The following is a 25,214-nucleotide window of genomic DNA, read 5'->3' as shown; positions in this document are numbered from 1 at the left end:
CTCTCCGTGAGGTTCATAGTGACGAATTCTAAAGCAGAGTATGTAATAGTCAGTGATGCAAGTGATATTCTGTGCCCCAATACTATGATCTGCTACAAAATGGGGATCGCTCCTCCAACTAAAGGTTTTATTGCAAATTCAAAATTATTAAAGATTTCCCAGTGGAGCACCCATGCAATAAACTACAGTATTAGGTAAATCTTTTTTCACAAATTTAATTAGGCCTATGATTTACATATTTAATAATTAGGTACATCTATCCAACAAATCCCCCCTCATACCAGCTTCAATTTATAGGGACTTGCATTCAATATATTTGGCCCAATGCCTTCATTATAAAAGCATTACTACACAAGCAGCCTGCAAGGTAGGACAAAGTCAGGTAGCTTTGGACAATTCTTGGTCCACCCATCAGATTTAAGTAGGACCTGGAACAGGACTTGTTAGATTCCACTAATGTTTGTGTTCCTTATATCCAAAGGTATCCCCACTTTCTTGTTTGTTACTGAGTCAGTGACTAGACCACTGTCATACCCTGTTTATGACATCATAAATAAATGTGATGACTATTTCCTTTATATTTTGCTTACATACATTAAAACCAATAAAAAATACATGATCCACAAATGCTAAGAATTGCAATCATTGATTGAAGTGTATTGGAATGAGGTGCTTTTAAGCCCATTAACACATTTTACACAAATATTAAAGCAAGAGCCATGAAAATATGCATTAAACCCCAAAAGGTTAACTAGCAAAATGGTTTGTATTGATGGACAAGTTTACATAATAAAGCAGCTACTCAATATTGTCGAGCATCTCAAATTGGACCAAAATATTGAATGAAATAAGGCTACAGTTTTTACTGATTTTAACTCTTATTTAAAATAGAAAATGATTTTGTTCTATGTTGCATAATTAATGTAATGACCCAGAACCACTTGAGATGAGTCGTGTAACACAAATGACATCATTAAGCATGGCTTGTAAGAATATAATTCAAAGGATATTAATGACTCTTGTGTATTATATACAGTTTATATGTGTGTGTGATTGTACACGTATGGGACCTGTTATCCAGAATGATCAGGACCTGGGGGTTTTCAGATAACAAATCTTTCAGTAATTTGGATTCTCATACATTATGGGCACATTTACTTAGCTCGAGTGAGGATTAGAAGGAAAAAAAACTCTGAATTTCGAAGTTTTTTTTTTGGCTACTTCGACCTTCGACTGCGGCTTCGACTTCGAATCGAACGATCCGAACTAAAAATCGTTAGATTATTCGACCATTCGATAGTTGAAGTACTGTCTCTTTAAAAAAAACTTTGACCACCTACTTCGCCACCTAAAACCTACCGAGCACCAATGTTAGCCTATGGGGAAGGTCTCCATAGGCTTTCTAAGTATTTTTTTAGATCGTTCGATCGATGAATTAAAATCCTTCGAATCGTTCGAACGAATTGTGGTAAATCTTTCGACTTCGATATTCAAAGTCGAAGGATTTTACTTTGACGGTCGAATATCGAGGGTTAATTAACCCTCGATATTCGACCAATAGTAAATGTGCCCCTTATAAGGTTAAATGCATCCCCTAGTGGGTTAAATGTTTTTAGAGGTGTGGTTAAGGTGTCTTTATTAAGAGTGTTGGGGGGGCGTGTTCCCCATGCTTCTGAGGAAGTGGCGAGTTGCCACGAAATGCGTCAAGTGTTGGGGGTAATGCTATACCCATACCACATGTTGATTTTAATGGATTTTCAATAAACCTTTAAGTTTTAATTTGTCCGGCCACTGTGTGCTCCGTACCTATGTTGTACAATTGCATGAAGCCTGTCTGGAGTTGGGGACGTGATATACGTTGAAGCACCGGGGTTGCTGGACCCACGGGTTAGGAGCGGGTGAGTGCTGGCGTTTTTATGTAATAAATGTGCCCCTTAGTCTACAAAAAAACATGTAAATATTAAATAAATCCAAAAGGCTGGTTTTGCTTCCAATAAGGATTAATTATATCTTAGTTGGGATCAAGTACAAGCTACTGTTTTATTATTACAGAGAAAAAGGAAATAATTTCTAAAAATGTGGATTATATAGTTAAAATCTATCTATGGGAGTCCTTTCTGTAATTCGGAGCTTTCTGGATAACAGATTCCATACCTGTATATGTATATATACACTGCTGTTTGCAACTTATGCTACTGTATGTGTGTGTGGATTTATAGTGCGTGATATGGACTACAGAAGTTTGACTGGTGGAGAAAGGTTTTCGTTTTCCCTTAACCACTTCTGAAGTCTATTATCTAGTTATGCATATTTTTATCTTACTAATATATCTTAATATCCATTTTCAGAAAGGTTTTTAATATTGCTGGGAGCCATCTAGTTAAACAAGTAGTTTAGTTGTAAAGCTGTAATATTTTTGTGGAATTGCTGTTCCTAGACATTAATGTATTGTAAATTCACATTATATGATGCAAGATGAATTATTTTTTTTTTTCCAGCTGGATATTTGGAAGCCATTGCAGCCAGAAAACATCAATGTCAAGGCTACGGTGCGTGTCAGGATCCCATCCACTGCTCTACAGCTCGTGAAAGAGGACCTGCTTCATTGTTCACAATCTTTGGAGTAAGTGAACTGATTTGCGTTTAGAAGTTTTAATATTGCAGCCCTGGAATTGCACTCATGCAGAATGAGAAGCTCAGCTGAAGAAAGTGTAGCGCACAGCATCAGTTTGGTTTATAGCTCCATGAATGATCACATGTTAAAATATAGTGTGTATTGGCCATTTTGCCACATGATGTGGACATAAATTCAGATTATATTTAGATTTGATTATTTGGATTATTTTTTATTTAGATTATTACAGAGTATTTGAAAAGAAAAGGGTAAAGAAAGAGCGTAAATGTGCTGAAAGAATTAAAAAAAACAGGGTGAAAGGTATTCATAATTAGGGGTGGAGGATAATAATTGATATGTGCCATATTATTAACCTAACTGACATAGATACAATTGAGTACTGAGGAGAGAGATAAGGCATATGGGGTAGGGAATATTAAGAGTGCATGCTCCCATGTCTCATCTGATGCAAACATATATGGATTTTAGGCCCAATACCATGCCATTCACAGAATGTGCACAACAGCCAATTAAATTCACTTTCAACTGTCAACAATAAACTCATTTTGAATAAGGTAAATTCAGCAATTGTGCCCTCATGTTAGTTAGATCTGATCCAAAGTTGTTCAGAAATATGAAAGGAAACTTGTTCTGAGGTGCAGTTTGATAGCTACACTGTTGCTAAAAGCTTTTGCCAGGGAGGGATAATTGGTAACCCCTAAATTATAGCGTGTTAAAAATGAAATGTGTTAAAATGGATGAACATTATTTTGTTCTAAGGCAATAACTGAAGAACTTAGAAGCTCAAGCATGTAGGGGTTATTTAAAGTCACGTATAACTGACAAGCGGGAAGCAAAAACTTCTCACAATGTTTACGGATCCTATTAGAATCCCTTATAAGGAGCTACTTTTTATACAATTAACTTGTTTGCATAATTACAAGGTACAAGAACAGAACGTGTGTGTCGGATACAGTGAACGAAAACGGAACCTTATATCTTGTAAATGGTGCAAAAAAGTACAATATGTAAATAATGGTTGAAGAATTTGCTTAGTTTATTGTAAGTCTAATGGAATAGATTTTACAGATGGGGCCCGTGTACTGTGACCCAGAAATTCATATGTATAAATAATACAAAGATAAAAAATAAAGCCCAACATTTGGCATTCAGATCGACATATGTACAAATTCACATTCACTGGGGTATCCACAACCTATGTGGTTCCAGATACAGTCACTCGTCTGACCAACTGCATCCATATATATTAGTTAAAACAAATGTGTTTATTCACATTTATTCTAACCCACTTTATAAAATATACATAGTTACAAACAATATATAAACCATGGCCACCAGTATGTTCCTAGACTGAAATATAAGCACAGTCTTGTGCCCATTAATATGTTTTTTATGGATGGCTCAGGCCACTACAGGCTTATATAGTGTATCATGTAATTCCTCCATAATGTTACTGTTCATATGGAGCAACATCCCATTAATATTCCAGAGGGTTTATACTCACATCACCATAGTATTACAAGCTGGTACTGGAGGTATTGGGTATTCTAACTGAGCTAAACTTTATAGGAATAACGATTACGATTAAAGGGAGTGTTCACCTTTACATTAACTTTATCTATGATGTAGAAAGTAATATTCTGAGATAATTTGGTAATTTGGCAATTGGTTTTCATGTAATATTATTTGTTGTTTTTGAGTTATTTAACTTTTTATTCAGCAGTTCTCCAGTTTGCAAGTTCAGCAATCTGGTTGCTAGGGTCTAAATTAGACTAGCAACCATGCGTTGATTTAAATAAGAAATGGGAATATGGATAGGAGAGGGCCTGAATAGAAAGATAAGTAATCAAAAGTAGCACTAACAATAAATTTGTTGACTCACAGAGCATTTGTTTTCTAATTAAACATGTTTATAGCACATTAGAGGTACTCAAGCTTTCCGCCACCACCCACTTTAGCCAAAGTGGAATTTGGATTACTGGTACAAACAGCCACTTCCACTTAGTGCCACATTGAATGATGGCAGGGACTTGAGTGGTACTTAATTTATAACACCCTATAACTTCTCAATCACACACCCTACCATTGCTGACAAATAGAGGCATTGGGGCAAATTCACTAACCTGCGGAGTTGCACTAGCGCAGGCTTCGCCACACTTCACCGCACTTCGCCAGGGCGCCGCTAATTCACTAAAATCCAAAGTTGCGCTCAGGGAGGCGAACGGTACCTATCACCCTTAAAAAAGGAAAAGACGCCAGCGTTTTTTGGGACTTAGAAAAAATTTAAACTTTTTTTTGAAGCAATCCCTATCTACTCTATTGCACTTCGCCTGGTCTGAGGTAGTGAAGGCAAGTCTGGCGCAAGAGGTAACGTTCAGTAAAATGCGCAAGTTAGTGAATTAGCGTAGTTACGTCCCTTTGCCATAGCGCAACTTCAACTGGCGTAAGGGTGAGAAGTAGCGCTAGAGTAGGTCCACTTTGCTAACGAATTTTTGCCAGCACCCGTTAGTAAATCGGCAAAGTAACGAAATGACCTCATGGTGGCGAATTTGCGCTAGCGTTAGACGATTCGCACTTTAGTGAATTTGCCCCCATGTCTCTATATAATAGAGAGAAACCTACCCATGAAGAGGAAATGCTCTATATACTTGAGTAAACTGTAACAAATGTAAGTGTCAATTTAATTGCACCACGACAGAAGTCTCATAAATCCTTTGTTACAGTTGGTAGAGTGTCAGACCATGCAAGAATGTAAACACTAAACTGTCATATGAAGTACATTTCTTATTTTAGCACAAACAAAGCTACACACATTCTTTATGAATGATTCACATTTCTCTTTGTTGTTCGACTGTGTCAGGCACTTTGCATACAGACATCAGAACCAATGTGTCCTTATTACCTATGACAGAGTGTATTGATTTAACAGATTCTGCATTGTATGCAAAACATCAGTGTCCATTAATGCAGCATATTTTTTTTTTCTTATTATTTATTTTGCAAGGTTCATGATTTAGGTTATGTTTAAATTGGGAAAAGTCTAGTGAAGAATATTACATTGTTAGATGCACATTTTTCCCCATTTACTACTTTTATTACATTTCTCTCCTGTGAGAAAGAATGACACTGAGAAAACCCATTAACCCTAACGTGCCTGATCTAGAATAGGTGAAACTTCCAAATGAGAGTGGTAAAAGTGACAATGTCTGGCCTGCTCTAAAATCTATAATGTATGAGCTTTCAAAATCTTTCCGGGGTTCCTCTTCTATTGACTGTTATGGAGTGATTTCTTTATGTTGTAATTAGATATTACAGGGCCCCGCTACAAATTCAATTTAGGGTCCCAAAACATTTGTAAATTGACCATTTCTACCAGAATATATTGAAATTGCTCATAAATTAGGAACTAACATTGCCCTCTACACTCCTATGTAGGCAAGCCCCTGGCTTTTTTAGATACATGAAACATAAATAGATCTATTGCAAGGCTTTGATTTGAAAATTTGATTGTATTTAATTACAAAGACCTGTAGAAAAAGCCTAGTATTTACGATAGATTAAAGGGATTCTGTCGTGAATTTTAATGTGTCGTTTTTATTTCTAAATGACATTGTTTACACTGCAAATAATTCACTATACCATATAAAATGTTATTATTTTAGTATACATTTTTTTAGTTGTAATATTGCTGTGTCGGCAGCCATCTCAGCTCATTTTGCCTGATCCTGTACTTTCAAAAAGAGCCAGCACTTCATGATGGAACTGCTTTCAGTTAAACTATTGTTTCTCCTACTCAATGTAACTGAAGGAGTCACAGTGGGAATTAGGATTTGTACTACTGAGTACTATTCTCTTATGTACCAGGGAGCTGTTATCATGTCAGGGAGTTGTTATCTGGTTACCTGCCCAATGTTCTGTTGTTAGGCTGCTGTGGTTGGAGGGGAAGGGGGGTAATATCACTACAACTTACAGTACAACAGTAAAGAGTGACTGGAGTTTATCAGAGCACAAGTCACATGACCGGGGCACCCAGGAAACTAACATGTCAAGCACAATCTGTTTCCTCTTTTGAAAAACAGATTTCAGTGCAGAATTCTGCTGAAGCAGCACTATTAACTGATGCAGTTCGGAAAAATTTTTTTTTCCAGAGACAGAATCCCTTTAACAATACAAAATAGGTTTGAAGAATAAAACTCAAATAGTTGGGATAATGTCACATAATGATACAAGCAATGTATCAAACAAGGCTTTGCTTGTAGACATTTTAAGGCCAAAGTGAGAAGATACCGAACTCGGAAAGGCAAAAGCAATTTAAGAAATAGAGTGTAAATAAGCTTGAGCTCTAACTTTAGCGTCTAAATGAGGATGGCTAGTGTAAATGTCCCATACAGTTATGAGACAGGAGCGGCTTGTAGTTTATATCCTAGTCTGTAGATAATATTTCAGATTTCTTGTTTAATGGAAAGACTTTTCATTCTGAAGCTGGTTGAGATAATGTAAGGAAGTTTTGCAAATGAGCTGTTTTACGCAGTATATTTTTTATAGCGACCTACTGCAGTGGGTTACTGTACAAGAAAGGGGTAGCTTATCTTTAAATTAACTTTTAGTGTATTGGAAACTGATATTCTCTAACAATTAGTCTTTTTTTTTTGTTTTGTGGTATTTTAATCAAGTTTATTTGTTAATCAGCTCTCCAGTTTGGTTGCTATTAGTGATGGGCGTATTTATTCGGCAGGCGCGAATTTTGCCGCTTCGCCACCGGCAAATAAATTTGCAAATTTGCTGCAAAAATTCGCTGGTGAAAGTTCGCCATTGTCATGATTTCGATGATTTTTGATGCCAGCGCCCATTTTGACGTGGGCGAATTGTCGCCGGCATCAAAATCGCAGTTTCGAGAATTCTTTGCCAGTTTCACTAATTTCGCAGGAAATTCGTGAAATTCATGGCGAAACGGGACAAATTCGCCCATCACTAGTTGCTATTTACCAAAACTATTATTCTCTGTTCTGAGCTGGAAAGTGGTCATAAAGGTGACATGCCCCAAGTCACTTTTGCAGAATATCTAACCTTGTATATAGAGAGATAATCTTTGGTAAACACAAGATGCCTTTATGGGTTTATGTAATAAATGGCACCACGTAGTAACCCAAAGCAACCAATCAGCAGGTAGCCTTTACTGGTCACCTGTTCAAAAGCAACCATCTTATTGGTTTCTATGGTTTACTACTACTGGGCAATCTCAGTGACTTTTATTACATAAGTTCTGTCGGAGAAAATGAAGCAAATATAAAATCAGTTTATACAATTTTTTTCCCACTTTGATATTAGTTTATTTTAAAAGTGGAGCAGTGTAGTTAAATATATACCTATTTAACACTTCATGGGTTAAACCATTAAGACAAAGCCAGGGGGAAGTTGTGCTGCTTTCCACATACACCTATCCATTACCACGCAACTGGGGTTATTAAGCTGTTAACAGCTGACAAGGCAAACAATAGATACATAAAGTATGTACTTAGGGGAGAGGGCCCATGAAATGAAATGAGTCTTCATTGAGCAGAATCTGAGATAAATGAGATGGATACGATTTATTTGAATGGACGAGGCAATCTCATTTAAATGGAGAGTAGAAAGGCGGGATTGGACCTTACTTTAACCCAGCAATATTTCACTGTGTGTATTATGTGAGGTATCAGGGGACAGCTTAGGCTAGATGAAACAGGTTCCATTTAACAAGTACTGCTCATTTTAATAATAATGCATTTCTACTCTTCATATTGTAGGGGGCATTTATGAGCTGAATGAGTGCCTGCATTTAAAAATAAACATGTTGTTAACCACTTCAGTTTCAGACAATCCTGATGGCATAACGCACAGCATGCTTTATTCCTCTTGAGCTGAATTGGTTAATGTGTAAAATACTTCATGCTTTCCCAAATCTGCACTTTATCGACTAGATATAAACATTTATTTCATTAGTCTCAATTTACTCATCAGATCTTAAACATCGTTACAATAACTAATGGCAGGACACTGCTGCCTCTCATATTAGGGAGGATATAAAGCAATTGAACAGTAATGGCTACTGGGGGATTTGCCTTGTATATATATTCTTGCTTTAGATATTAGATTTAGAGTAGAGGATGACCTCTATAGCCAACTGAGGAGCCATTATGCATGTGTGAAATTTCTTTGCCCATTATTCCAGTTTCTTAGAAATAACTATGCATTGTTATGTTTTATGTTGCCCTTTTTACAACCATGAGCAATTTGGATTTAAATGTGATTTTTTTTATTTGTGTGCACTGTTTATGATTAGGGACAATATGGGCTAAAATAAATGGAGAGGTTATGTACTCGCTGGCATAATACCTTGCCACATCTGCTAGGAAATACCCCTTATCCAAGTTTGTACAAGATTGATGGGCAGGTTAGGGACAATAGCACATGGGGTGATTTAAGCTAAAAAAAAAGTTGTAGTTCAGGCTTACAATTTGGCTTTGAACCCAGGTCCTTTTATTTTGGCAATGGCAATGAAAGCAAAATCAGCATTTGCCTCATGACGTCAGCACCCACTCAGTGCTCTGAAATCATGGAGTAATACCTGGGTGATAGGTGGGACCATACAATCTGAATCAGTTCCACATTCCTGTCTTTTTATTAGAGTAAATAGCAGTCACCACTCTCTACTGAGTGTATAGCTGAAGTACACACCAACTATTTGAACACATTATGGACACTATTGGATAACACAAGAATTATTGTGTGGGCATCTTGGGCATCTTGTTAAAATAGGAGGAAGAATAGGTGATGTATGCATTTGAAGGTTTGGGAGAAAGATCTTTCAACAGGACAATGATTCCAAAGACAAAACAACATTGCAGTGGGTACAGTACAAAAATGTCCCCGTCAATGCCCTGCCCTCACCTGACTACTACATGGGATGGAGATAGAGGCATAAAGTTAAAGGGGAGGCTAGAGACTGACCAAAATGTAGGGTCTTAGGGTACCTGGTGTTATAGCTCACTAAAGCAGTGAGAGATAAAAAAGGTCAATGAATGAGTGGCTCAAACACCATAAAAGTGTGTGTGTGTGTAGGTGGGTGGGTGTGTGTGTGGGTGGGTGTAGGTGGGTGGGTGTGTGTGTGGATGTGGGTGGGTGTTATTACCCCTGCAAGATGGTCCTTTTTAATAAATGGCTGAAAGGGGCACATGCCTAGGGCCCACCATAAACAGCAATCATTTCAGAATTAAATCCCACAGAAACAACAGACCACTCATTAATAACCCATAAGAGTCATAAGAATTTTTCTTTCTTAAACTGTCTATTACCTTAGAGCACACAGTGTCAAGAAGCCAGGTAGCATTAATATTCATAATTATTCTTAGTGATAGAACATGCACACACAGGGCACAGAATAGAAAGATTGCATTGAAATATCCTTCTTCTGCACCTGATGAAGGCCTGAAGCCGAAACATGTTGTGCAGTAAATGCCTGCAAAATAAAGAAATGATCTTTTAAACTAAAGAAATAAGTGCTCTCCGGCTACCTCTTTTTGTATTATCCTTCTTCTAACTTTACATCTTTACTAAGGACTTGCTCTTCTTTCAACCACAAACTTATAGTTGTTGGGTCTATTAATGATAACAATTACACAAGTATGAAAGACAGCACTGATTCTCAAGAGAATTTGGATGTTTCTGATTTAGACATTACTGATATATAGCAAAATCCTAATAAGAACAGATATGGTTGTGTATTAAGTAGCTTTAGGGCAGTACCACCACAAATTTGTTGGTGAACGGGGCAGTGGCCTGGCCAGCAAGCACTCTCAGGGTAGTGAAGATGTCCCTGATGTGCCTGCAGCAAGCTGCCCTGAGTTGGGTTCCAGAGGCACATGTGAGAGGCACCCTGCTATGCTGGTACCCTTTCAAAGGGGTTGTGATGTAAACAGGGCCGGACTGGGAGGAAAATCCAGCCCTGGCAAAAATATCAAAGCAGCCCATGTATTCACAAGCATGCAAGGCATGATATATATTTCCAACCCCAAGGTTAACTAGAACTAGTGTTTATTAATAGATATTATAAGAGTCCATTACCATATAATCTCCAGCAATATTATACACCCTATATGCTGGAACTGGCCCTTGCAACAAATGTCTTACCCTAGTTTTTATCACAACTATTCTATCAAATGGACTAGTGAACCTACAGTATACTTACAGTATATTCTAAATTTTCCTTTGTGTGCCCCCAGCTAGACCATGCAGATAAGAGGACTTTAATTACCATTTGTGTGTCACAGGGCCTAAGTGTGGCATACTTGAAGAGACTAGGCTGCCACATGCAACAGCTCATTTACATTTCTAAAGTGATTGGCTCATTTACATATTAATTACAGACATCATTTGCATTTTTAAGTGAGCAGCACATTTACATTTTAAAGCAAGAAGCCCATCGGGCATTTGGCCGAACCCACAGATTGCCAGTCCGGGCTTGGAAGTAAGGTACTGATGGCTGATGGTAGACTGGAACACTAGCAGCTGGTTATATGATACTGTGGCCAAACAAAGCTTAATATGTGTGCTGTGCAATAACAGCCACACCTGTCTGACAAGGAGCATCGCATCTTTTTTTTTTTGCCTAAAAATGTCCTCCAACTAACATCCTCCAACAATTCTGCCTGAAAGAAGACTTTGTTCTTCACACTAAATACTTTTAAAGTGGACCTGTGACCCAGACACATAAATCTGTATAACAAAAGTCCTTTTCAAATACATTTCATGTATTTGTTATTTTTGCTACTGGCTAACACGGTACCACAGTTTTTGTTTTGTGCAAATTAAATATGAAATCAAATTTCTATTTTTTATTAAAGCATTCATAGCTGTTGTAAGCTCATTTAAAAATCTCAGCTGTCAATCAAATATTGTCTGCAGACAATTACTTTGACTTTCCATTCAGCACTTTCTAGATGTCACTGCTCTTCACACATTCCCCCTTTCTATTCACAGTTTAATTTTGTAGCCAGGGCATGGGGATGGACATCAGGTCCCCCATTCTGGTGCACAAACAAGAAACAATAAGCCAAATAGTGGCCAATAGTGAATCAGCCCCGTTATTGACTGTAAGTGATGCAATCCCCACTTTTAAAATAAACTTTGCTGCAACTTGTTACCAACAGATGAAATTTGGTGCATCAGATGTTGACACTCTATGGGAAATGCTGTATTGCGGGTAAAAACATACAGTGTAATTCACACTTTGCACTCAGATTATAAATAAGATTTCCAATCTGTTTATACTAAGCATGCTGGTTGTATTTCAGCGATTTACTGTCATTACACTGTACAGGATTGAAATAATTAACATTTTGCCCATCCATCCACGGCAGAGGGTGGAATTCTCACTTATATCGATAACAGAGCAGCCCCATTTGCAATTTTGCTGCACCTCTTACAAAGCAGTTAGCAATGGATTGCATGGATTATTTATTTAAACATTAAAAAAGCAGTCACTGCTGAACAGCCACTTGAAGGGGCCCTACAAAAAATACAGGGTCCTCCAAAGTGCTTTTTTTAAAAAAAATTATATTGAATTGAGCTGACCACTTGGCAGTTTAAATTTCAGGAAATGCAGCACAAAATGCACATGGTTTCATACTATGCAAACTAACGACAGAAAATCATATTAGGAAGGTGGCTTTTTCCCTCAAATTAATACTGACATTACTAGCCTATCAGGATCCACTCCTGGGACACCCAGCCTCACAAGGTCATTTACCCCTACTCTAGGGCTGATTGCATGTCTATAAGTGGGATCATAGGTATTTATTTACTTTATTTATAGATAATTATTGAGATCAGACACCACCCCAGTGAAGCTTATACTCAAAGGCCCCTATCATATTCACAGATTGTCCATAAAAAACCCATGCAGACTTAGTAAGTACATACAAAATAACCCCTTGTAACAGTTCAGAATTGACCATGTAGAAATCCAAGGAAGCAGCGCTTGTTGATCAGAATAATACAGGTATGGGATCTGTTATCTGGACCCGTTATCCAGAAAGCTCCAAATTATGGAAAGGCTGTCTCCAATAGACTCCATTTTATACAAATAATCTACATTTTTTACAAATCATCTCCTTTTTCTCTGTAATAATAAAACAGTATCTTGTACTTGATCCCAACTAAGATATAATGAATCCTTATTGGAAGCAGCCTATTGGGTTTATTTCATGTTTAAAGGATTTCCTAGTAGAAAAGAGATCCAAATTGCAGAAAGATCCATTATCCGGAAAGCCCCATGTCCAGAGCATTCTTGGATAACTTACTTTTTTCCCTTTTGTCTAATTTTTACAGAATTCTGATTGACAATGTAAAACACATAGCGGGCAACAAAACAGAGACCAAAGAAACCAGGAGTAAGAAGTCCATCACTGAATATAACTACACCACATATCATCCAATGAATGAGGTAAATAAAAAGAATTAGAAAAATAGGAGCAAACTTGCTTTACCCTGTCTAATAATAAGTTGCTCTCTGCTGGGCCTTTCAGAAGAATGAAAATTGCTGCCAGGCACAGTGGAACAACTTAAAACAATATTATTATCCAAAAAATAAAATACATATGAAAATATGCTGTAATATTTACTTTATAATGTTACTTTTAAAATCTAGTAATTTAGCTTATTTTAAAAAAAGATGCAATGACTCAATTACGAATTGTCACGTATGGCTCCCTAAATTCAGAACAAGTGCTAGGCTCCCGGTCATGGCTCAATCTTCAGGAGGAGCCCTCAGCTACTCAGATGCCGCCAGGTCTTAGTTTGAGAGGAGCAAAGCTGAACAAGCAAAGGGGCATGTTCTTTACCAAGGATAGGACGGAATGCAACACCAGCTTCACAAAGATATAGCGTGGTCAGGCAAGCCGGGATCGGCACAGACAGAGTTCAAGAATAGTCAAAAAGGCCTGGGTCAGTACAGGCAGAGTTCAAAGAATGGTCAGGCAGGCCCGGATTTGTGGAAAGGCCACCTAGGCCCGGGCCTAGAGCGGCAGGATTTAAGGGGGCGGCATGCTGCCCAACCACACCCACATTGGTTCAAAGACACTGGGGATGCGCTGGAGATACAATCATTTTTTACATTTCCTGTGCGCCAATCCCCATTGCTCCAGTCCAGATGATGAAAATTTGCACAAATAAAGGGGAGGGGACAGGGGCAATGAACAGCAGTGGGCCTAGGGGTGCCCACTATGTAAATCCGCCCTGCAGGCAGGCAAAGGTCGGGAGTCATACAGGCAGGTATCAAAACCAGATAATTCACAGACAAAATCGCACCCAGGAACTAATCAATTAGACCTAACAATGGGCCCTTCAAGCTTCGCGGCAAAACACGAAGACGTCATGACGCATCAGTGCGTAAAGCCAGGAAGTGCACTCCGCACTCGCCATAGGAGAAGCGGCACAGAAGAGGACAGGACTGTGGGCGTCCCTGCCAACCCTTAGTCCCCACTAGACCACCAGGGTAAGCTCTTACACAAATGCAAGTGCAAAGAGCAATAAAGGGTGCAACTCCACATGATTTTTACACAAATTGCAGCACCGATAGATATATTAATCCTAAATTAGAAATCTTCAAGAAAATCACTCCAATATAGTGATATATTTTACATTAAAAATGGAATGAGATACCCTATAAATACAAACAGAACTCACTATTCACCTGGAAATTCCTGTTCTCAAGTCATGGCTTTAATCATATGCAGCCCCTTTATGTCTGTACAACTTCTATGGAAAAATTCAAGATCTGGGTATCGTTCTTTCCTCTCTTTAAGGAGAAGAAAATCTACCTTTAGGGAGATTTAGTCGCCGGGCAACTAATCGCCTCTTCTTCGGGCCGACAATCTTCCTGAACTGCCTTCCTCTTGCCTTCCACCTGCTAAAATGAAAAAACACCTGCTGCAATGCACTCGTGGCGCTTCGATTTCCAAAGTCGCCGGAAGTTGCCTCACGAGGAAACTTCACCCCGAAGAAGAGGCGATTAGTCAGCCAGGCGACTAAATCTCCCCGAATCTGCCCGTGTGCTTAAGCCCTTAATGATCAAAGACGTAGTGGACCCTGCTAATGCCAATTTGATTGAAAGGCATGTGACCATTTCATATACATGTTTATTAAGAGTGGTTTACTGGGAGTCCCAAATAGAGAAGCATTTGCCCTGCAGAAACCGCAGACTCAATAAATAAATTCATTGAGTGTCCTAATCTACTAAATATAGATCTAATTTCTCAAAAACTATGGTCCCCAGCTAGTAAGCAAAAACATCCCCTCAAAAAATTGGCGGATAAGTGGTCCGATTATTTACAAACAGAAATCCCACCTAACCATCTCTCACTTTCCATTAGTAAGTAAAATATGAACTTTACATCTGACAATTGGAGAGTGCAACATTTTAAACTGATCCATTTAGGCTATGGGAAAATGTACAAAAAGATTAACATTATTACGTTTTGGTTACTATAAAACAATGCAGAGTCAGTACAGAGGAAATCACCCTTATTATCCACAGATTTATGACTGGATGAATGAAATAGCGAAAAATCACAGTGACTTGGTGACACAACATCTTTTGGGTTTAACATATGAGTCAAGACCGATGCAGTACCTAAAGGTAACCTTTTAAAATTGTATAATTGTAAAATTATGGCTGGTCAAATTTCTGACCAACATAGTAGACTATCAGTCTTTTTCTGCAATCCCCTAATTAGTATTTTGATCAATCCTACCAGAGCTGATCTCTAAGGGTAGGACTCCATGAGCGATTTTGTCACGATCCAACGCGTCATGCGACAAAAATAAGGTAAGAGATAGAATTGTCGCATGGTGTCGCATCGCATGCGACACCATGCGACAATTCTCTCTCTTACCTTATTTTATTCGCATGCGACAAGTCACATGTGTTTTGTCGCAGCGTGTCAGATCGCGACAAAATCGCTTGTGGAGTCCTATTACACTTAAAAACCTGTTTGGCCTGTGTACCCTTCAACACAGGAACTTAATAAAGACTAATTTTGAAGAACAGGTCCCTGTGTGCACCAGCCTCTACTTGCTTATCCTTAAATTTTACAATAGGTACTATATGGTGCAGTTATACAGTATTGCAGATGGGACAGTAACTGAAGCTGCATAGACACACTTTGGACATTTCAACCATTCTGATCTTTTTTAATTAATAATCATTTATTGTGTGTCACGTTGAACAGATCAGTCAGCCGTCTGTAAGACATAAAAAGATTGTTTGGATTGATTGTGGAATCCATGCAAGGGAATGGATTGCGCCCGCATTCTGCCAATGGTTTGTGAAAGAGGTATGATTACTACTAACCACATAGCAAATATGCCCAACGTTGTTATTAAAACATTTTAACTTCTATTAATATTTAAAATCACAGATGTATTGCACAACAGATGTTTTACTCACCTTCTTTAACAGGATTCAACATGTAATGATTACTAGGATTATAGACTGCATAGAGGGATAATCTCAACATTAATTCCTATATTCCTCTCGAGCAGATTGTACAGAATTATCAAAATGATCAAAGGATTAGAAAAATCCTCCAGAGTTTAGACATATACGTCTTGCCAGTTCTCAATATTGATGGGTATATCTACTCATGGACAAAAGTAAGTCAGACAAAAATGTTGTAAGTTTCTTCCACCTTTCATTTAAAGAATATTTATGTTTTTAAAGTGGACCTGTTACCTTAAGAAATAATTATAAATACTTTTCTTTCATGTTAGTTGAGCAAAATAATCTTTGCTTATGCTATATAAATATATTATTTACATTTTGTTTCCTTCAGTCGTGGGGGCAGATTTACTAAAGGGCGAAGTGGCTAACGCTAGCGACTTTTCCCGCCCACAGGGATATCACCGATTTACTAATGGGCGCAGGAGCCAATTTGCTACTGGAAGAGACAGGTGCTAGCGCTAATACACACTCTCTTGCCAGGCGACAATTCACCTGGCAAATGGACGTTACTCGGCAATTTCACTAAAATGCGGATTTTTCTGAACAGTTACTCTTTCGCCAGACTTGCCTTAGCCAGCTCAGACCAGACAAAGTGCACTGGAGTACATACATCTTCCTCAGTCTTCTGTTACTTACATCATATTCTGTGAGTGGAAAAAGAATCAAATTTCAAAAAAACGCTGGTGTCTATTCCTTTATTCAGAGTGATAGCCTGCAAAAGTCCTAAAAATTTTTTTTTGGGTAACCGGATTCCCCTATACATTTCAACATATGGAACATTAACTATACAGTGGGCTCATGTGTAGGGCATTATAACAACTCTATTGTCATTATTAAGGTTCCCTGGACTTGTGTAATTAACAGTGGAAATGTGCTGCAACATAGAACATAAAGATATCCATTCAACTTTAAATTTCCGTATGCAAATTAACCTGAGTGCAAGATCCCTATCGAATTTTCGCTAGGCAGAAATGAAAGCTAGCGCATCTTCACTATCAAATGTTTGCATTACCGAAGTAACGCTAGCAAAAAGTCGCCAGCGTCCGGCTGGCGACTCAGCATTTTAGTGAATTAGTCCGCATGTTAGTCCGACGAAACTCCGCATTTTAGTGAATTAGCAACGTCTGGCGAAGTATGGCGATGGGTGCAAAGCTGTCGTTGGCGACTTTTCACTGGTTAGTAAATCTGCCCCATGGAATTTACAATCACAGGAAGCCCGTTTTGTGGATGCTGTTACTAAGGCAATTTGTGTTATCACCACTAAATCTTGTGTATGTGCCAGAACAGGGGACCTAATGCCCATGCACAGTGGCCTACACAATTACAGTATGTGAGGAATGTAAGGAGTGCAGGTACATCTAGGAAGTGCTGAATAGAAAGTGTAAGTAATTGACTGGCTGACCTTTATGCCTCATGCATAGGGGCGAAATAATCAATATATGATTGACAGCTCCCTTATAAGAGGTATGGATGTTTTAATGAAAAAAAAATTATTTGGGTTTGATGTTTAATTTTGCAAAGGACTTTCATTATAAAACTTTTTAGATGTCGATGGCAGGTTTACTTTAATTGCAACAATATTATTACAATACAGGTATGGGATCTATTACCCAGAATGCTCGAGACCTGGGGTTTTCCAGATAACGGATCTTTCTGTAATTTTGATCTTCATACCTTAAATCTATTAGAAAATCATTTAAATATCAAATGAACCTAATAGGCTGGCTTTGCTTCCAATAAAGATGAATTATATCTTAGTTTGGATCTAGTACAAGCTACTGTTTTATTATTACAGAGAAAAAGGGAATCATTTTTAAAAATTTGGATTATTTGGATAAATTGGAGTCTATTGGAGACAGCCTTCCCGTAATTCTGAGCTTTCTGGATAACGGGTTTCCAGATGACGGATCCCATACCTGTACTATAACACCCTCTATTTCAGTATCTTGCTACCACTTTCAGTAATTCGAAAATGCTTAACTCTATTCCTGCTTTTCTCTTTAGGAAAGGCTCTGGCGAAAAAATCGTTCTCAATATGGGAATGGTACCTGCTATGGCGTGGATCTTAACCGCAACTTTAATGTATCATGGTGCAGTATGTGGTGTATTTAAGGATACAACAACATTGGAAATGGACAGATTTTTATATGAATATAATGAACCAACTTTTTACATTTCTTTTACAGGTATAGGATCCCTTATCTGGAACCCCATTATCCAGAAAGCTCTGAATTATGGGACAGCCATCTGTCATAGATTCTGTTTTACACAAATAATAACACACATTTTTTAAAATGATTTCCTTATTCTCTAATATAATAAAACAGTAACTTATACCTGATTCTAAACTAGATATCATTCATCCTTTTTGGAATGAAAACAATCCTATTGGGCTTGTTTAACGTTTAAATAGTTTTTAAGCAGACAAAGTATGATGATCCAAATTAAAGAACGACCACTTATGCAGAAAACCCCAGGTCCAGAGCATTCTAGATAACAGGTCCCATGCCTGTAATTATCAATAATATTTCTTAAACTCAGTAGCGTGTGCTTAAATTGTTTTCTTAAAGAACATGCCACTGTATCTATCATTTCATGCAAATTCATTAAAGTATCATAAACTTTCTTTGACATCAGAGAGGACACTTCTACCAGTTGATTTTGTATACAGAATGGTATTAAACGTACATCCACACAGCCCCCATCTTTCCCCATGAGAATGAATGATACACTTTGTACCAGATGCATCTAACTCAAAGATGGTTGCTTCACAAGTGAAAAAATAGTGCAGTATGCATAGGTAGCACCTGACTATGTTCTTTTCTGTGTTCAGTACTGGGTTTACTTCTACTTAAACAAAAAAAAAAATAATAATGCTAACTGTATTAGCACACTTAGGGACAGATCAATTGTCAAATTGAAAATTAGAATTTTCAAATTTCGAGTTTATTTTAGTGTAATTCGACTAGGGAATAGTTCAAATTCGATTGGAATTTTCTAAATTTAACCTGTACTGTCCCTTTAAAGGGATACTGTCATGGGGAAAAATGTTTTTTTTCAAAATGAATCAGTTAATAGTGCTGCTCCAGCAGAATTCTGCACTGAAATCCATTTCTCAAAAGAGCAAACAGATTTTTTTATATTCAATTTTGAAATCTGACATGGGGCTAGACATTTTGTCAATTTCCCAGCTGCCCCTGGTCATGTGACTTGTGCCTGCACTTTAGGAGAGAAATGCTTTCTGGCAGGCTGCTGTTTTTCCTTCTCAATGTAACTGAATGTGTCTCAGTGGGACATGGGTTTTTACTATTGACTGTTGTTCTTAGATCTACCAGGCAGCTGTTATCTTGTGTTATGGAGCTGCTATCTGGTTACCTTCCCATTGTTCTTTTGTTTGGCTGCTGGGGGGGAAAAGGGGAGGGGGTGATATCACTCCAACTTGCAGTACAGCAGTAAAGAGTGATTGAAGTTTATCAGAGCACAAGTCACATGACTTGGGGTAGCTGGGAAATTGACAATATGTCTAGCCCCATGTCAGATTTCAAAATTGAATATAAAAAAATCTGTTTGTTCTTTTGAGAAATGGATTTCAGTGCAGAATTCCGCTGGAGCGGCACTATTAACTGATTCATTTTGAAAAAAAAAAGTTTTCCCATGACAGTATTCCTTTAAGAATTCAAATTCGACTATTCGCCATCTAAAACCTGCCGAATTAGTGTTTTAGCCTATGGGGGACCTTCTACAACCAATTTGAAGTCATTTGATGCACTTTTGAAAAAACTGTAATCAAATTCGATTTCGGATTCGATTCGAGTTTGCGGGTCGATCCTATTTACCCGAATTTAAAAAAAAAAGATTTTTTAAATAAATTTCGATTGGTCGTTTTTTTTCCCGAATTTCGAAATGATGGGAGTTGAAAAACGCATAAACTCAAAATTCTTATTTGTGCTAAAAGGTTATTCCATTTATGGCTTTTATTACATTTCCCCCATAGTCGTCAAAAGTGTCTTGCTGCCTTTTGTGAGTTGCTGAGATGTTGAATAAAATCTTTTTAGCATTGTTGTATACGAGAAACGACATTTCTGCTTGTGATACAAATAATTATTTTAAAAAAATGTAATGCTATTGTTGTTAATATGATTTTATTTTAAAGCTCATAGATCATCCACAAACTGCAGTTCCAACTCCTTCTGTGGGAGTTCACCTGTTTCAGAACCAGAGACCAGAGCGGTGGTAGAGTTTGTGGAAAGCAGGCAGTCAGACATTGTTTGCTTCCTAACAATACACTCATACAGCCAACTCATCCTGACTCCTAATGGCTACTCTGCAGGACTATCACGGAACTATAATGAATCAGTAAGTGATCTTATTTCATTGATTCTTGTTGACTTTTCAATTGATATATTTATGTGCGCCTTTTTGGTGTTGTCCTATTTAGTTGTGTATTCGTCACTAAATATAAGGAAACTTCACTGACAATTTGGGACACTAATGTCCCTATTAGATATTGTGGCAAGAAATTGAATTCTTATACTAAGAACATTGCAACAAAAGAAACTTGTTTTTAATCAATCAATAAGAACACATCGTTTGGGGCAGATTTATCAAAATGTGAGTTTTTTGTAGGGATGCACCGAATACAGGATTCAATTCGGGATTCGGTCTTTTTCAGCAGTATTCAGATTCGGCCGAATCCTTTTTCCCGGCCGAACTGAATCCAAATTCTAATTTGCATATGTAAAGTAGGGACGGGGAGGGAAATCGCATGACTTTTTGTCACAAAACAAGGACGTCTAAGATGTTTTTCCCTTCCCACCCCTAATTTGCATAAGAAGGAAAGGGTCCCATGCATGAAGCATTGGGAAGGAAGCATTGACAAAATTACCAGGGCTTATTTAACATGAATTTAGTGCTGTTTTGAGGGAGAGAAATTATTCTTTATCCATAAAAGCAAATTAAAAATACACTCTTGCTCTAGTTTATATTAATAATGATAGCTAGAAGTAGAAAAGATGCTTTTTTTTGGAGTCTAAACCTAGTAAATAAACTTTCCCTAGCTGTGTTCCTAATATAAAGTGGTAGTTCACCTTTCAGTTAACCTTTAGTATGTTATAGATTGCCTATTATTAACAACATTTTAATTTGCCTGTATTCTTTTTATAGCTTTGCATTATTTTTGTTCTTCTTCTTCTGCTTCTTTCCAGCTTTTAAACGCAGGTCACTGATCCCAGCAACCAAAAACCTATTGCTCCGTGGGGTTGCAAATTAATTATTTGACTTTAAGTTTATTTATGGGGCATATTTATCAAGGGTCGAATTCCAAATTTGAGAAACTTTCAAATTTGAATTCAAAAGGACCAACCGAAATTAAGTTTTTTATGGCCGAATAGGTCAGTTTTTGATCGAATAGGTCCGAATTTGAATCATACGAATCGAAGTAATAGCGCATTCGATCAAATTCGATTTTTCAAAGTCCACCAATTGACTCCAAATGGGTTCTAGGAGGTCCCCCATACGCTAAAACAGCAATTTGGCAGGTTTTAGATGTCGAATTATTAAAGAGACAGTACATGATACATTTTGAAATTAAAAATTTTTCCAAATCTGAATCAAATTTGGACTATTCCCTAGTCGAAGTACACAAAAATTAGCTCAAAACTCAAATATTTTAATTTGAATTTTCACTTCGACTTTTGATAAATCTGCCCCTTCAAAACACTTCCTGATTGCTAGGGTAAAATAACTCCTAATGGGGAAAGGTAAACAATTCACACAAATTTGCATTGCACAATTAAATATTTCTCCTTAAACTCTTTTTGCTCTGAGAATTTTATAACATAATGTGCACTTTAAAAAGTGCTTGAAGGTGTCGTCAAATTTTTAAGCAAACATAACTTTTTCACTATTTTTATTACATTCACTGTGCACTGACACAAAATATAACATTTACAAACTTTCTCCCACTGTCGGAAGTGATCGCTAAATAGGTTCGCAAAAGCTATATTACACAAATTAAAATTTTTTTGTGCAAAGGCATACATTCCCCCATTGGATTCCAAATAGCTGCTGAAAAAAACACCCAATTGCAATCTGTCTCAGAATATCACAGTCTTCTAAATGTTTTACCCCTTTGATGCTGATTGAAACTAGAACTTGTTTGCAAAAAGTTCTCTATAAATATTTCAACATATTCCTTATTTTTCCAACAGTTGAAAGTAGCTCAAATGGCAGCATCAGCCATGGAGAAAACACATGGGACAAAGTACAGGGCTGGTCCATTTTCCAAACTCCTATGTAAGCATAACATATTTTTCAGAATTTTTTTATATTTAAGTTGAGTTATGAAATACTACAATTCTCCTGTTTATTATGGAAGACCAAAATATGGTCTCCAGAATAACTTTTGGGGTTCAAAATGTTTAGTAGAGGAACTGTCCATCAGATCAGAGCCTGCAGAAGAGGGCCAGTAGCAAAAAGATAGTTTCAGCCTCTTGCAGAAGTTGTGTCATAATGCAAATTTAGGGGGTTATATAATAAAAATGTATCTCATCTTTTTATTAAACCAACCTGACCAAACTCCAATCCACAATTCTAAATTATTTATCAAAAAATATGGAGTGGAGAAAATACTCAATAATATCGAGCAAATACTCGAATTGTACAAATTTTTTGCTAGATTTTTTTGGGTTATTGCCCGAAAACCCCAAATTTTTAGGTTTATCGGAGGAAACCCAGACCAGATGATTAGATGTTCAAATTGTAAAATGGACATCTACCATTGAATTCTACATGACCTCGGCAGGTTTGAGATGGTGGATTGTTAGCACCTTCGCGGTATAATAAATCTTGAAAAATTCAAGTTTTTTTACATTAAAAAATTTCTTTTCCCCCAAACAACCTAGACCAGAAGAAAATCAAGGTTTAGTAACTAAACCCCATAATGTGCTTGAGGAGGCTCCTAAAATGCCACCCCCCTCCTTTATTTACCTTTCCTGTGCGGGGGTCGGGGGGGGGCATTGCTAATGTGGAGAACACAATTGCGCTCTCCTGCACTCGAAAAGCCAAATTTCTGGTTTAAAAACGTGAAATTGGGCTCTTAAATGTACCAGGAACGACTGCAAATTTGAATTTGTCCCCCTTTAATTATTTATGCCTATGCTTGTCTTTCCTGCAGTAATCAACTCCAGAACTGGGAGTTAAAAGGTTAATGGACCAGTAACATCAACTTTTTAAAAAACAAAAAATTGTTAGTATACCACGAAAAACTTTGAAATCGCTAAATCTTTATTAAGAAATAACTTACCGAACTCTGCTTGCGCTCCTCTTCAGAAAAGGCGACAGGGTGACGATCAATCATGCTGCACTCGATTTCTCCTCCCTGGCTATCTCCTATAAGGAAGGCGGGGAGGAAAAATCGAGCGTTGCGCGATGGATCACCTTTTCTGAAGAGGAGCGCAAGAGTTTTGATAAGTTATTTCTTAATAAAGACTTCGTGATTTCAAAGTTTCATTTGTCTTTGTGTTTGTTTTTCGTTGTATATCAAGGAATTTAAAAAAAAAAAGAAAAAAATTTGATGTTACTGGTCCTTTAATCTTAGAAGAAGTCCTAACACAGATAGTTCTTTTCATGCAGGGAAGGCAGGTAGGCAGGCAGGGGACACACATACATAATCAAGGGAATGAAATAAAAGCACTATTTTTTATAAAGAAGTATAATATAAACATATCTTCCTGTACATAGAAATGTAGACTCAGGTACTAATGATAATCCAAAACTGAATTAGAACTACAGCACGTTTATTTTCTCGTGTGTCTCCAACAGATGAAGCTTCTGGAACTTCCCAAGACTGGGTTCATGATCTAGGCATAGACTTCTCCTTCACTTTAGAACTGAGAGATAATGGTAGCCACAAGTTTACTTTGCCTGAGGACCAAATACAACCAACCTGTGAAGAAACTATGGCTGGGGTGATGACCATTATTAAATATGTCAACGATAAATACTTTCCAAACAAGGCTCCTTCCACTGTCTTCGATTGTAGTATTAATATCCTCATTTTCAACACAGTTCTACAATTTTCAGTTTTATTCTCCTAACACTGCAAAGGGGAATTTTGATCTTTTCAAAGGTTATCACATTCTTCTCCATTTTAACTGATTATATCGGTTCTACCTACAGTAAATTGAATTCAAGTGTAAAAAATAGCATAATCCTTTTAAAATGTAAAAAATGTTCCTATTGCATATGACTATGCCTTTAATATATTATGCCCTTTATCTTACAAGAATACGTTTTCAAATTTTTTTATTTAAAGGAACAGCACGTCCCCATGTTTAACATGAGTTCAATAAATAGGGGTTGTGTTAACATGCTTTTTGCCTATTGATTTACTAACAAGAAAGCTATGGTTTTTTTATTTCTTGACCTACACAAGGCAAAGAGGAAAATCAAACCTACTCTATGTTTGGTTCTTGTAAGATAGATCATTACCACTGCACAGATGAACAGGATTCCATTATTTAGCGGATGTGCCCTGGAATTCTAATGATATATTTTGAATTTGGTTCACCTGGACAATTATGTCATATACGAGTGCAGAAAATTAGAACTGGACTGGGATTCAAAATAGGCTCTGACATTGCTAGTACACAGAGGCCCAAACACCCCCACCAGCCCACTTAATAGTCACTTTCTATGGCATCTTACAGCATTTGCCAGAACCCACAGATTGCCAGTCCAGGCCTGGAAATGCCCCAGATGCAGTGGTCAGACTGGCCTGCTAGAATACCAGAGGGTTTCCTGAGGGGCTAGGAGCCCAGGCAAGTCAATTCTCATCAGCACTTTGTTATTTTATTTATTACATTTACCCTCTTCATGGCTCGTTGTGGTGAGAACGAGAATAGTCCGGCCCTGGAGAGACCAGACATTCAATAGCATATGTGACATACGCAGCCATTTCAAGCATGAGCCGATTGAGGAGCAGAAGGTAGGTTCACGTAAAGGGTATGTCCACTGACAAACTGTTTTACATAATTAACGTAA

General features: G+C 37.5%; 1 protein-coding gene across 1 annotated transcript in view; it reads left to right on the top strand.

The window, feature by feature from the left end:
- The window catches only part of cpo.3.L (carboxypeptidase O gene 3 L homeolog), a 35,068-nt gene extending 10,272 nt beyond the window's left edge, over positions 1-24,796 (top strand). The window contains exons 3-11 of the mRNA XM_018236199.2: positions 2,499-2,623; positions 13,001-13,115; positions 15,207-15,308; positions 15,901-16,005; positions 16,214-16,324; positions 18,177-18,267; positions 20,326-20,528; positions 22,382-22,466; positions 23,994-24,796. Coding sequence (XP_018091688.1) covers positions 2,499-2,623; positions 13,001-13,115; positions 15,207-15,308; positions 15,901-16,005; positions 16,214-16,324; positions 18,177-18,267; positions 20,326-20,528; positions 22,382-22,466; positions 23,994-24,268 — 1,212 coding nt within the window. The 3' untranslated portion in view covers positions 24,269-24,796. The remainder of the gene's footprint in view (positions 1-2,498; positions 2,624-13,000; positions 13,116-15,206; positions 15,309-15,900; positions 16,006-16,213; positions 16,325-18,176; positions 18,268-20,325; positions 20,529-22,381; positions 22,467-23,993) is intronic.
- The last annotated feature ends 418 nt before the right edge of the window (positions 24,797-25,214 follow it).

This window comes from Xenopus laevis, chromosome 9_10L (assembly GCF_017654675.1).
Source record: "Xenopus laevis strain J_2021 chromosome 9_10L, Xenopus_laevis_v10.1, whole genome shotgun sequence".
Classification (NCBI taxonomy): Eukaryota; Metazoa; Chordata; class Amphibia; order Anura; family Pipidae; genus Xenopus; species Xenopus laevis.
The sequence above is the reverse complement of the archived record's forward strand: the minus strand, read 5'-3'. Positions and strand labels throughout refer to the sequence as shown.